Genomic DNA, 14,558 nt, shown 5'->3' with positions numbered 1-14,558 from the left:
ATACCTGCTTATATTACCTCTAAACACCAGCACCGCATCTGTCTCGTAGCTGGTGCACGGAGTCTCGGCAGTTCATAGTTTGGTTGTCCAAAGTCCGCATAGCATAAGTAGGGCTGCGGAGTCGATAGTTTTTTACAGGGTTTGGTGTTTGTAGGTATATTTGTTCATGAACAGTTCGTGAACAATGTTTGTTTGTTTGCTTATTTGATAGTTTACGAATTTTGGCATTCAAGGTCACATGTTCATCAACGATGCTCTGTTCATGAACACTGAACAGTTCGTGAACGTTCATGGACGTTCATGAACAAGTCATCATTTCTGACATCTTTCGAGCAATTGTTATCATACGGTGCAGACATGACTGCAGGCATCTTTTGCATGTGAAAAATGCACCAGTCATATCTCAAGCACAGGGAATCGTGATTCATAATTATTCTTGCAACGCTGAGGCTTAAATTGTGCATTTCAGACCTTGCAATAAGACGCCACTAAGGTTGTTAGGTGCAGTAGGAGCTTTTCGCTAATAACTTCCGATCAACTTGAGCTAGCGAGTCGGTTGAGCCTTCAATTGACTCAGAAAGAACTGCCAAATCGATTGATATGCAGCATGACATCCTTCATGGAGCTTTGTGACCCGAGGGGCTTTGACCTAACCTTGACCTGAGGTCAACATCCTAAAAAGACCTAATCCAAACAAAAAGTATATCATTCGAAGCGCCTGGCCACGACGAGCACGATGGTGCCACAATCGCGGCTCTGCCACTATTTGTGGCGAATTTATTTACCAAAAACCAAACCCCTACTTTGTGACACTTGACCTGACCTCAGAGGTCATCGGTTGGTGTAAGACCTTGAAATCGGATGCCAATCGCTGTGGTTCGTATAGACGCACACGCTGGCTTTTCCCGCAAGGTTCTATCTCAATTAGGAGCGAAATGGCTAAGGAGGGGGTCTTATCTATCCCCTCTTTACCGTGTTTGCGAACAGTTCATGAACGTGCGCGAACTGTTCGTTGTTTGTTTACCAAAATTTGACCGATGACGTCACTTGTTCGCGAACACATTTGTTCGTGAACAGTTTGTTTATGTTTGTTTATTTGAAAAATTAAACAAACACCAAACCCTGTTTTTAGGTGACTCCGACTACGTCTCCGGCTTCAAAAAACGACTCCGACTCCGACTCCAGCTCCGATTCCGGACATTGGTCATTAAGGCCATATCTTAATATCAAATTTCATGTTAATCATTTCATGAGATCTTTTTTATCTTGCCTGAAACGACTATTTGCGCGTTCTAAGGGCTTGCATAGCAAATGAGTACTTTTTAAATAGCAAGCGAAAAGGAAACAGGTTTAGACGCAGCAGCCGTCTTCAGCTTTTTTCAATGAAAACGCTGGTTTAAAACAAGGATATGTCCTTAGCTTCAACAAAATCTGATTTTGAAAGGTCAACGAGCGAAATATCGTCAAGCAACCAGCTGGTGTAGGGCACGACCTTAAGCCATGCAGTGTTAACTCTGACTCCGGAGTCAGAATCGTAAGATTTTAGCGACTCCAACTGCGACTCCGACTCCGGCCGAAATTGCCGGCTCCGACCGACTCCGACTCCGACTCCGACTCTGCAGCTCTGTGGCATAAGATATGAAGGGTCGCTTTCGTATGCCAAGTGTGCAAGGCCGTTCAAAGGTTGCTGCTTTCATGCAGTCTATTGGTCCCAACGCCGTGGGCTTTTCGTGTGTGGCATTTGGCGACCTCTACAAATAGTTTAATGTGAGGAGAGGGTCATGTCCACTTGTGACTTGTCTAGTTTCTTCCCGGGCGCGGTATGCTCATTGCTCATTGCTGAACCCAGGCCAGAACACGTATCTATTCTGCCGTCACACTTATGTTAGTGTCCTGACGAGTCGCGGTGGAGTAGTTTTATCAGCTTGTCCTGCGGTACACAGTAGGCCACTCGGGCGCTGCGATAAGGAACCATCCCGTGCTGGCGCCTGCTCGGGCTGTCGGTGTCGCCAACACCTCGCCTGCCGCCGACGGCTCAGGGGTGGCGTGCCCTGCGCGTGCGGTCGCGTCGCGGCCGTCGGGGGAGCGCCGGGTCAATGGTAGAGGCGCGCGGCCGTCGCCCCCGCGGCGGCAGTGGGCCGCCGCCGCCAATGCCGCCCGGCCGCTGGCGCCGGCGCCCATTGGCCAGCGCCGCCCAATGGCAGCGCGCCGCGGCCGGCCGCCGCTGCCGCCGGCACCGCCGCCGCCGCCGCCGCCGCCGTCGCCTCAGATGACGGAATACGTGCGGGTGGTGAGCGTGCGCTCGGTGCACTGGTGGCTCCGTCCGACTGTTGCCGCCGACACCAATGTCTTTTGGCCCGTGTCTTCCTGCTGGTGCATCGCAGTCATGGCGTCCAGGTGGGTGTCCTGACCGACGACCGACGGGGGTGGGTAGTAGGCAGGGAAGGGGGTGGAACCGGACCGGCAGGCTGGGCGCTGTGGCTGGCAGCCGGGCGCCTCACACCTGCTGCTCTACCTCGCTCGCTCGTTCGCTTCTCCCAGACACTCGTTCGCCTCTCCACGGTGCTCCACATGTCACATGTGATGTGAAGCAGTGAAGCAGACTCTCCCGTGACAACCCCTGTGTTTCTGCCACGCGTCCTTGTGACTCCCCACCATCCCTCATCGGCGGTGGTAGGAACGGAAATGGCTAGCTAGGAATTATTGGGCGCCGCTGAGTCAGAGTTTTTCCGGTGAGCTGACCGCTCGCTGGCCACGTGCTCCTTCGGGCGCAGGGGAGAGAGGGAGTCGAAATACAGGTCGACGATATCTTGCATTGAGCCTCTATAGGGCATAGTGTTTTCGATGGTTGTGTGAAGATCTACGTGCCGAAACGTTTGGACTTTACACTTTTATATTCCTCGCTTGTTCTGCTTTGTCGGCGTCGAGCGAGGCCCGTTGATAGTTGCTGATGCTGCCGTTACCGTACAAAATGCATGCGAGCAGCATACACACGCCTAATCGGGCTTAGTTGTTGATGACATTTTCTTCATATATCAGCCTGGTAATCGTGGCGTATCAAAAAAATATCTCAAAAGTATTTAGTTTGTTTTTCTCCTAACGTGTTATAATGCAGCCAATATTTCTTTTTCATGTAATGAGCTTAAATTCATCCTTGTCTCTTTTGGGCAGCTTTTATTCCATTGTGCACATGCCTTCGGCTTCCATAACTGAAACAATGTCTGCATTATGTTTCTGGTGGCTTGTCTCCAAGTGGCAGTGGAACGTTTTGTTGTCACGTGCCAGTTTGTACGCTGACCTCGCACTTTTGTGTCGTGTTCGCCGCATGGTGATTGGGTCTGTTTGTCTCCCACTGGCCACTTGTCGTCCTTGGCTCCAAAGGTCCCGGTACAAACCTTTGACCTGTTTACTATGGGCCGGCTGGTTTGCTGGCCCCAGTCGGTCCTATCGCGGGCTCCCCTGGGCACGCTCCATGCCATTGAGGTTTATGCCCGGTTCTCCCCTGTGCCCTCACTGTTCTCGCCGGATCCCCCATATTCCTGCTGTGCTACCCAGAGCTCTCTTGATTTCCAAAGACATTGAGTTTTGCTTTGCGTTGGTTTTGTGTTTTGTGTTTTCTTTGGTTACCGGTAAACTAGGTATGTTTCGTCAACCGTTTTTCTAATGTCTACTGCTTATTCAAATTTCCCCGTAGCTCCTTTTTCCCTCTCTCTCCGACATTTCTCCCATGTCGTTACTGACTCATCCCTCCGTGCCTCCGGCACTGGCTCCCTCCTGCCGTGTCTGTGGTCTGCCTCCGTCGGCCGGTCGGCGGCGGCCGGCCCATGGCCCACGCCGGGCCCGTATTGATTCGGGCCGCCCGCCCAGCGGCCGGCCGACGCGCCGTGGCGGCCTGCGGATGGACCCGTCCGACGGACAGACGCGCCTCCCCTCCCTCTCCCTCTCTCCTTCCAATTCTGTGTGCGATCTGCTTATAGTGGTGGTGCGAGCAGTACTCCAGCGGCTATGCGCGCTATGGTTCTCCGTCCCAGTCCGTAGCTTTACTGGCGAGCTCCACAGGGGCCAATGCATATCCGAAATTCATCGCTAATTCAGGGTATCAGTGGAAGGTGCGGTACAGACAATACTCCTGAATGTTGTGTCCATGTTTAGTGTGGAGCTGGTAGCGCTGCCCAGGAGGGGAGCCAGAGCGCCGCCTGTACCGGGCCCGGCAAGTCTGGTGTGTCGGCTGCGTTTGTTTGCTAGCCTTGGTCGTCCTGAAGGAACCTCCTCGCCGCGTGCCGCCGGGGCTGATCCCTGCGCGCCGCTTGGCCGACCATGTACGCCGATCGCGGCAAAAACGCGCCCGACCAGGCGCACAAGGTCCCCGGCGCATCGCCGTTGCGAAACGGGAAAAATACGCAACTCACGCGGCCGACGGCGGCCTGGCGTGTCTCGGGGTCAGATAAGCGGTCGCCGCGTCGTGAACGATTCACCGGGTCTGTTTTCACTTTCTGCTGGCGGCAGCGGCGGCGCCGGGGTTGGAGTGGGTATGGCGAAATAACCGCATACGAGACTTGCGGTAGTTGTGTTCATGTGAACACTGGGGAACGCAGCTTGTTTTCAAACCGAGCTGTGGATTGTCCGGTTGTTTCTTTTTGGATATTGAAGTATCAACACATCAAAGCATCAAACATGACATAATCAATCACATTGGTACACCAAACGCACTTTGTATCGGATTTATCACCGGCCTTTCACTATTGCACGTCACATCTCCATCCATTTTTCTATTGTTCTGTCGGCGTCACTAGCGTCTAAACCTCCCGTCCCACCGCCGCTGCTACCGCTACACTGCCGCTGCTGCTGCTGGGCAGAGAGGGGACTGCAGAGCGGCAGGGAATCGTCCTTCAGCTGCCAGTCTGCGCCTCGTCTGAGATCAGCACGGGACGAGTCACAGATCCGCCGGCCCCACTAAATCAACGACAACGTACTGCCGAGGCATGTGACACAGACCACACTCTGATGTTTAGCATGAAGTATTCAGTGAATGCAGCTGCAATGCAGAACAATTTTGGATAATCAGCGAGCGCCCAATGTTTTAGTTATTCAAAGCTGAAAATTTGCAAATCACTGAAGCCAACGACTCAACACCCACTGCTCACCCTGCCCTCGGGCCGCCCGTCGCGCGGCGGATGGCTGGTCTCTGTGAGAGCTCGCCCAGCTGGCGGATGTTCCCACTCAGGGGCTCTGCCACAACCCAGCCCAGCGAGGCGGTACATGTTCCCGATCGGAGTGTTGAAGGCCATAGCCCTACGAGGCGATGCATGTGGGTGACTCTCTGGCCACGTTGTGAGGAGTACGTCGTACGCCGACCAATGATGATGATCCAAGAACATCGATCGCGACTTCAATCGCGACTGATCATACTTGACAACCGTGCAGCGATGACGCGAATTGATGCTATTTTAGAAATGGTGCAGACCTGGGTCTGGAGTGCTCTGCCCTCCCTCTGCCGGTCACCCTCTGCCTTGCGTCGGTCGCTCTTCCGCCGTCGGTCGGCGGATCGGACGGACTGGTGACCCACCGAGTCTCTGGACTAGTGTTGGCTGGTGCAGCTGCTATCCCTGTCAGCTGCTGGCTGTCATACTGTCATAATTGTGCTGTCAGGCTGTCACAGTCGGTCTGCCGGCGCTGGGGAGTGGGGACAGTCTGTCTACTGAGGCTGTGTCGCTAAGGTCTATGTCTGCCCGGCTGACTGCCTCTGCTCTATGTTCAGGCGACGGTGAGCGGACGAACGGACGGGTATGCCAACAACTAGATGTCTGGTCGGCCTTGGTTTACAATGCTTGTCAGCGTTATAAATGAGGTCAAATATGGCACCAAGGATCAGATATTGCTGAACGGTATACATGGATTTGTAGTTCATGGATTTATGCCCGCATAAAGTCTCTAAATGCATATTCAAATAAAGTAATGAAAAACTGATCAACACATGTTTTCTGAAGCATCAGGAAGGAATGTTTCGTGCTGATATGGTAGTGAAATTGTAGCTTCCAGCTATGGTTATCGCCGTGCGGCGTTACGGAACAGGCAGGCTGCGTTGAAAGCCGGCCGGTCGCGGGCTTTGCCGGGCCGTATGGAGGCGTCGGTCGAATAAACTGGTACCGGACCGCCCGATTAGCCGGCCGACCGGGCGACAGCGGCCGGCGGTGGGCGTGTGTGGGTGGGTGTGGGTGTGCGCTGCACTGGGCCAGCACGGGGCGGGGCGGGCTCGCCGCTCCACGGGGCGTGATGAGTGCGTGGCGCCTGTCACGGTGATACAAACACACACACACAGCGCGGCGCGCACCGTGCGCTGTGACCCACCCTTCCTTCCTGTCACCCGGGCGGCAACCAGCCTCACCCGGCGCACCGCTGCCGGCACCATTACTGCTGTCCCCGCACCGTTCCATCTCACTGCCGGCTACAGCCGTGTGCAACGCTGGTCGGCTGCACCAAACAGTGCGGCGCGGCGAGCTCTGGTTAGCTCCCTGCGTGGCTATTTTGATAGCTTTGATAGAATGGATGCAGAGATGCCAACCCATGTTTTTGCTTGTATAGGTTCAACTGGTTCCCCATATCGTCCACCAGTTCCTCTATATCGTCTGAAAGTCGCGTTTTTTCCATCCCATATTCCGCTCCACTCTATTTGCGGTGTACGAGCCATCCACGGGTCGTGTAAATACGGCCATGCCAGAAATTTCTGACATGGGAGTGTTGTTTCCGTTCATCCATATCGCTGTCTCCCCAACATCCGTCCGTCTCTGACCTTTTTCTGCTCCCTGTTGTCAAATATGTCCGCTGGTTGTGGGCTGGCTCCAATCTACCACTGACATCTGTTTCTCTACTGTCATCGCACGGTAAGCTTATGTCCCTTCCTTTTGCCCTACCTGGTGTCTGTGCTCTTTCATCTGCACTCTCAGTACCGGCTGTCTCTGGCCTCTCACTGTCGTCTGTCTATCTCCATCTCCCGTCTCTGTAGTGCTCCTCACAGCTCGTCTCCATGTGCTGCCTGTCTTGGTTTCCGCCAGCCTCTGGTCTCTCCGTGCCGCCTGTTTCTGGTCTGTCTCCAGTCTTCCTGGCGCCGCACGCGGGCGTTTCACGGTGCCGCCTGTCTCGAGTCTCCCGGTGCCGCCTGTCTACTCTCTATATCGCCCGGTCCTGCCCATCTCCTGTCTCCCGATGCCAGCGCCTGTCTAGTCTCTCAGTACCGCCTGTCTACGCCACTTTCCGTCTCCGTGGCGCGCCTCACGGCTCGTCTCTGAGGTACCGTGGTCTCCCAGTGCCGCCCGTCTCTGCTCTATCTCCCGTCTGCCGGAGCCACCGTCGGCAGCGTCGGCACGCCGCTCCCACGGGCCGCGTCCGGCGGCGACTCACCTGCCGTGGGGGCCGCCGTTCCCAGGCGGACAATGTGGAGCGGCCGGGCACCGCTCCTCCGTCCCACCGCACGGGAACACCGAGCGCCGGCGCCCGGCCTGCTCCGACGACCCGGCGCCGGCCGGCGGTCGATTTGAATTCACCTCAATAGACGGCATGAATACGGGAGCAGCGGCTGGGAGTTGAGACGAATTCCCTGCATATCTCGAGTGGGGCGCGCAAACGCCTCTTGGCTGGCTGGTGCTGGTCTCAATAGGAGGCAGAAACCGGCCTCCCGGTCTACTGCCGCTCCCCTTTTCGGGCTGTGTCTGTGTGCCGTCCCACCGGGCTCCCCTTTCCCAGCTATCTGTCTGTGTCCCCCATCCGTCGGGTTCAACTTTCCGGCTGCGTTGTCTGCCGCTTCAGACGTTTCCAACCCGCCAATTTCTCTCGTATTACTGCCCGTATGCTTGATATGCATTGCCGCAGCCAATACAGATCAAGCACCGGCCATCGCGACCGGTATCGGTCAGGCCCAGCGCAGCAGTCCCGGGGTCGCGTAGGATTTGCCATTGCATTCGCATTTCCGTCCGAGTTTATCTAGTTTCCGTTTCTTGTTCCGCCACCGTATGCGGTTTCCGAGTGTAACCACTACGGTCAGCAGTCCTTCCGTTTGCGCCAGCACCGGAGGGGGTCACGGCTCTTGGGTCCATGGGAGTCGACGGTATTGAGTATGGGCTCACGGGTGTTAGCCCACGGCAGCGCACAGTGTTGTCCGGACACCAGTAGCCAGTGGTATCCCACGGCTCTGGCCATGATTTCATGGTCCTGCGTTACCCCGCGGCGCTGCGCTGTCCCGGTACCAAACTGAAGTACACAGCAGCCCATGGCTCAGAAGATGTGTTGACAGCCCTACTGCCCACTGTAGTCGAGACTCTGTGCCATCAATGTCCACAGGTTCACGGTCCCCTCTGTCGACGGCACTGGGTGTTACTTCATGATGTTTCATTTCACGGCAGCCCTCAGCGCTGCGGGCGCCTTGCGTGAGTTCACGGTCCCTCAAGTCACTGTAGCTCACGGCGTTTGGCGCGGGTTCACGGTCCCCTCACGGCCGGCCGCCGCCCTCGGACGGGTGACCCTGAACACAGCCTGCCGGCGGCACTGGATACGGCATACACCGCCGCACCGACCCTGCCTGTCATGCCGGAACAGGCGCCCACCACCGGAAGGTGCTCGCTGGCTCAGAATGGATGCCGTGTGGTGTGACCTAGCAGCTATGGATCAGTTGGGAGCTTTGGCAGCCCCGCGACAACGGATCTGAGTGCGCTGTTCGAGTCTGTGACGGGAGTGGGACAGTCCCGAGTCCGAGATCTGCTGTTACGCGGGTCCTGTTGGAGCGGTGACCCGTGTCGTGTCCAGTGGCGGCGTTGGTTGGAAATAGGGCGCCGCCGAGGCTGGCCGCTCGGCAGCGCTGTTTGCTGACCGGGCGTCTTGTCTGAGTGTTGTTCGGACCGGTAGGCGGCTGTCGCGTTTCGCCGTCGGCGTGGGCCGATAGCCGGCCGGGCCACTGCCCCCGGACAGCGATAAGGCCCCGCCGCGCCGGGTGTCGTGTCACGCTGTGACACCGTCACACCCACGCCAGTCACAGCTGTGACCCCGGCCGGCCGCCGGCGGGGTGACGGACACGGCAGCCGTATCGCCCCCTCCCCCGCCCGCGCCGTGTGTGACGGTTTGACCTCGCGCCTCGCACAGCGGACCGACTGTGACACACGTGACCGTGACGCTATCCGCCCTGACACTGGCTGCTGACACGTGGTCAAAACTGACGAAGTTTGACATGTTTGACCGTGACACCAACTGGTCTGACATTGGTTGGTGACAATATGTCACATGTCTTACACTGGTGGCACTTGTGACAGCTCAGGGTGGGTCGGTTAGTAACAGAGCGGCGTCATCCTGTGGTGAGCAATGGTAGAAACGTTTGAATACAGCCTATAGTATTCAGGTGGAGACCCAATTAACCAGGGAGCTTTGCAGTATAAGGCCAATCAAACCAGTCACTTATATAGTAAACTGGTTACGGCGCTGTGCACTTTGGGGATCACAGAAAGCTCGTGTTCATCGTTACGTAACATTACGCTGTTCTGCATTCTTCCAGGCATTTTGAAGGAGTAATGGTCATGTAGATGTGTAAGTAAAATGCAGCATTATATAACTGTTAAGTAATGAGAAGAACTCTGCGGTCACCCGCCGCCCGGCAGGCCGGCTTATACGATTTGATGACAGACTGGTTGCAGAATGCAGGACGGAGTGTCAGCGATTGTAACGGTGTAGCGGTCAGCGACGTGCGGCGATGGCAATGTTTGCTCGGTTTGGGTCCGGCATAGGTCACCAGGGCATCCGCTGATGGTGGTATCACTGAAAATGGCTGGCTCCGGGGACTTCGGAAGGGAACTCTGGAATGGTGGGACATAAGCGTTTTAGGTGCCCTTACGGATCTAAATAGAACCAATGCACTCAGGCTAAAGGCCATGACGTTCTCTGAACTGTTGCCTGAAGTGTTACGCAGGTCCTAAAAATCCTTTTGGGCACTGACTTGGGTTCTAAAATTCCCACAGAGTACTGGATGGGGTATTCCGGGCGCTGTCTAATGAGTTCATTAAAGTTTAGGTCCCGCCATGGGCCTCGAACTTATTGGAAAATGTTGTCTAAAGTTGCTGAGCGTTTTATTCCTGGCTGATGGTATTGGTGCGCGACCTGTGTCAAAATGATTTAATTAAATCCCAGAGGAGCGACTTTTAGATTCCATCCATATGAAACAATCAAACTTCATTCTACTTTTTGTTATGAAAGTCTAACTTTCTCTAATGTCTTAGCCAAGCTTTTTTTCTAAGTAAAAAGATAAAATGTCCGGCTGTCATCAGCCAAGGTGTGGTGGTTGGGGTGAATTTACCCAGTAATGCTCACGTCCAGCAATGGCACTGCAGTCTCAATGCCAGCTATGTAGCAGTTCATTAAATCTGCACCTGTCTCGAGCTCAGAGCGATTTCTGTCCGTTTGCCCGTACACGGGCCTTCCTAACACCCCTCCGAAGTCTCAACTTTGGCCAGGTCAGAACGGAGCTCTCTGCTCGAAGTGGGTCCGCCAGAGGAGTGCCTTCTCTCACTGCCTTGGACTCTGTGCTCCCAGCGTAAATAACCGGATTGGCACATTGCTGTGGTGTTGGGTCAGCGATAAGCTTGTTTTATGGAAGATAGCGGTGATGGGCAGGATGCAGCAACAACAGTTTAGTTGTCAGTGCTTGGATAAAGGGCGCTGATAAGCCGAGCCCGTGAGCTCTCCGCTGGCGGAAATCCAGGACTGTTTCGGAGTTTGTCCGAGGTCTACTAGGGACGCTACGCTCAACTGTTGCTTACCGGAGGGTCGCATGGGATGCCGTGAGGACACTGACACTGTGTGACGCTTGGGGTTGACGGCGCCGGTGACTGACATTGGCTGGAATTGCCGTCACCTGGGAGCCGTCCAGCACATATAAATCGGTCGCTCATCGCATGGCTTCGCCTCATCGGCACCGAACGAACCGCCACGGTGCTCACTCTGGCTTACGCAGATTATTTCAGTCCACATTTCCACCTCACCCCCGCCGATGTCAGATTTGAGTGGTGCTAGCCGCAACTCCACTCGCCCACACTCTGGAAGACAGATCGGATGTTCCTTCATGTTTTATTTTTATGCTACGGAAATTGACAGGGTATATTGCATCACCGGAGATGTGATAGCGTTACGTGCGCCGCATCCGAACAGTCTCAGGATGTTGGCGTCGGCCGGAAACATAGCTCTTGCCACAGCGGTGTCACTGAGATATGCAGTGCTGATCCATGGAGCGGTTGTGTTCGCCTCAATTGGTCAGCGACCGGGCGGCGCTGGCCGCGAGCTCAGCGATGCGGAACGCCTCGACACCAGCCTATGGCTACCAGAGGCGCCGGTTAGCGTGTTTTCCGGCCGTGACCTGACCGCGGAGGCGGGTGGCAGGTCACCTGAGCCATCAGGATGTGCTTTGGAAGATGAACCAGGCTCAGGTTTGGACATTTGCTTGTTCGTTGTAGTCAGGATAGCCAGGACGGTCAGGTGTTTGGTCGTAGGCTGGTCAGACTGGGTGACGGTATCGGTCGCTTGTCGCGAGATGTTTTGAAGCGTCCAGATTTCGCTGTAACTCGGTCATCAGATGTGATGTGATACATTCGGCCCCCCGTTTGCCGACGTATGCGTGGTTTGCAGTCCACTAAGGTGTAGCTGCGCATCCCGCCCCACCCCGATCAAATCTCTGGGCGCTCGCTCCGCATCACCAGTTCACCACCTCTGGATGACGCCCTCCTCGGCTCCCGCTGCCACCAGCTGTGGCGGCGACCTCTGCCGAGCTGTGACTCAGCGGGGGTCATTAGCTGACTCCGCCGCGGAGCAGCGACCCCGTCCGATCTTCGCCCTCTGCCGCCCTCCTCCGCCCCTCTCTCCCGTGGACCGGCCGGTCCCCTTTGACCGGCGTCACTGGCGGTCAGCGGCGGCCTGCTGTGTGGCCGCCCCCGTGAAACATAGCACGTCCACCCTCAGTAAACAGATCCGTCCCAGTGAGGCTAATATTTGGCCGCCTTCTTGACCACAACTGTCGGCGCCTGGGAAAGCTCAGCTTACGGACGTCGTGACCTTCGCTGGCCATACGCTGGCTGCACTGCAATACCGTAGCCGTGTGCTCACCCGCTAATGACGTTTTTAATGGCCACTGATAGATACGCAGAGACCAACAAAACGATAATTAACGGGGGTAATTGCCGTCGGTGTTGTGTGGGCAAATGTCACTGCGACCCCGACCCGCGTGACCCGCGCCGCCGGAATAGCTGCGGCGCTCGGTACGCCCGGGAATCGGACGGCCTTCTGTTGGCGCTGCCTGAAATGTTAATGGGGCGGCAGGTGCTAGCTGTTGTTGATCGTGGTTCGTCGTGCCGTGGACCGCGGAGGGGACTGTTCTGTGGCTGGGTGGCTGGACCGGTGACTACTCTGTGACTGGACTGCCGGACTGCCGGTGTTCTGACCGCTCCAATGTCCGGACCGTTGACCGATCCGTGTCTGGGCCGCTGACACCACGGTGACCGGACTGCCGACCGTTCCGTGTCTGGACTGCCTGCGTCTGGTGAGCCGGCTGAGCGGGCCGGCCCGGTCTGACTGCCCGCCGACCGGCAGAGCGGGGAGGAAGGCAGAGGAGGCAGAGGCCGCTCCCCGCCCCGCCCACTCCAAGGCCGACCGGCCGACCGGGCCGCTGCTGCCGGCTCGCCGCTCTGGCGGCGGTGGCTGGGGACCCGCACGGCACCACGCGGGGTGCCGCGACCCGCCTGCCGGCCGGCTCTCCTAGCTCGGGGCACGTGGCTCTCCAGCTGCGTGCTCGTCCCGTGGGTCCCCGTGCCTCAGTCGCGGCTGGAGGCGCGTGCCGGCTCGGCAGTGCCACCAGCTGCGCCGCGGGCCGGTGTCGCCTGACACATTCCAGCTTTTCGGGGCTGTGAGCCCGGCGTGGGATGGGAAACCGGGCACGACGCTGGATGTCTGTGAGGCGTGGGACGTGCTACAGACGAGTTTGAACGTGTGGGAGTATGTTGAGCTCCCCAGATGCCTCCCCTCTCTCTCTTGTTCGTATGTTGTCCGGAGGTCGGACGCCAACATGCACTTAGCAGTTAGCACCGTCAGAAAGTCTGCTTCGTTGATAAGGTTACCGTCTGACTCGCACCTACGGAGACCTTTCGGAGGTGGGTCAGACGTGTTTGAACTCAGACTGTCGCTCCGCTGTGGAGAGTAGACCCATCGCGTGGCTCGATCGACAACCGTTCAGCGCCGGTTGGCCGGCGGACGGGCCGGATGCGCTGTCAGCCGGGCCTTTTTAGCCGGACGCTGACTGATGCTCCCGTCACAATGACTGCGGTGACGCGGGTAACAGCTGGGCTCTGCGGCGTGCGGCGTGCGCCAACTGGACCGACGTGATGGAGCGGGGACGGCACGGGCGTCGACGCCACGCCACGCCACGCCGAGCCGCGCCGAGCCGCACCGCGCTACACAGCACCGTCCAGTCACGTGCAATGCGCTCCGAGGCCGCCCGGTTGCCCCCACCACTGTCCGTCCGCCCGTCCGTCCGTCTCTGGTCGATCTGTGGCCCGTGCGGCGCCGGCTGACAGCTCACTGGTGCCCTCCTTGGCCGGCCGGACGGCGACTGTCCTGCAGCGCTGGCAGAAACCCAGCCGAGAAATATCGGACCAAGCGGACGGCGTCGGCGGCGGCAGTGGCCGTTACCGTGTTTTACGGCTGTTCGTTCGGTCGTTTGAGCGGAGAAGGAGAGCCGCCGTGGCATGAGTGGTACATCGGGTGCTCTGGATCGATAGCATGTCGGCTGACATGTGATTTGCTCGCGAGGGTGCATCGCCTGACGCAGATTGAATAGCTCTTTGAGAGAGGTGATGTCTAGTTCGGTCCTGTCAGCCCATCAAAACCCTTCCCCGCAAGGTGTACCTAAGCCTGGCACCCCAGATTGACCTCACTTATCAGCTCGGCTTCCAAATGTGACCTGACATCCGACAGCGATGACTCGTCTGACCCCAATCTGCGTCCAACACTTGTCAACGCCTGCTGGCCGGTGGACGCGGCCTCCTTTCTGCCGACCCCTCCCCAGTTGATCCCCCGGGCCCCGACACATGTGGGAGTGGATGGGACGTGCTCCCCTCCCCTCCCCAACTGACTAACCCTCGACTCTGTAACACGCTGTAATTAGGCGGTAATTATCGGTGCTGTGACTCAAGCTCCGGTCCGGGGCCTTGCTGGGGCAGACAGGCCGACCGTCTACCGCCCCAACCGGTCCCGGCTTCGGAACGCATCATGGGCATTGGGCATGAGAGTTGAGAGGCAGCTAGTTCGAGTTTGAACTTGAGCTGAACCGTTCGAGGCTGAAGACGCCAGGACAGGGTCGAGCGTGTCTTCAGGGTCATTACCTCGGAACATGTCTGATCGGAATGTTAAAGGGACTATCCCACCTTTAACATGGGGTTTGAGTTGAGATAGCCAAGTTTGCGGCGAGGTTCAGAAACCACTATCTATCTAGGTTGCAACCCCCGCGGCCTCTTGGTGTTGAAGAAATTCGTTCCCTTCAT

At 57.0% G+C, this 14,558-nt stretch overlaps 1 protein-coding gene across 2 annotated transcripts in view; it reads left to right on the top strand.

Moving 5' to 3' along the window:
* LOC122382675 (protein gustavus-like) overlaps positions 1-14,558 on the top strand; it is a 62,672-nt gene that overhangs the window by 22,563 nt on the left and 25,551 nt on the right. The window contains exon 1 of one of the 2 annotated variants that reach the window (XM_043368342.1): positions 2,255-2,397. The exons of the other annotated variant lie outside the window; for it this stretch is intronic. Within the exon in view, the coding sequence (XP_043224277.1) occupies positions 2,270-2,397 (128 nt within the window). The 5' untranslated portion in view covers positions 2,255-2,269. Of the gene's footprint in view, positions 1-2,254; positions 2,398-14,558 lie in introns of those variants that run through there. 2 annotated transcript variants of the gene reach the window in all.

Source organism: Amphibalanus amphitrite, unplaced genomic scaffold (genome assembly GCF_019059575.1).
Source record: "Amphibalanus amphitrite isolate SeventyFive unplaced genomic scaffold, NRLGWU_Aamphi_draft 000012F_arrow, whole genome shotgun sequence".
Classification (NCBI taxonomy): domain Eukaryota; kingdom Metazoa; phylum Arthropoda; class Thecostraca; order Balanomorpha; family Balanidae; genus Amphibalanus; species Amphibalanus amphitrite.
Note: the sequence above shows the minus strand (reverse complement) of the source record. Positions and strands in the feature narration are given on the sequence as shown.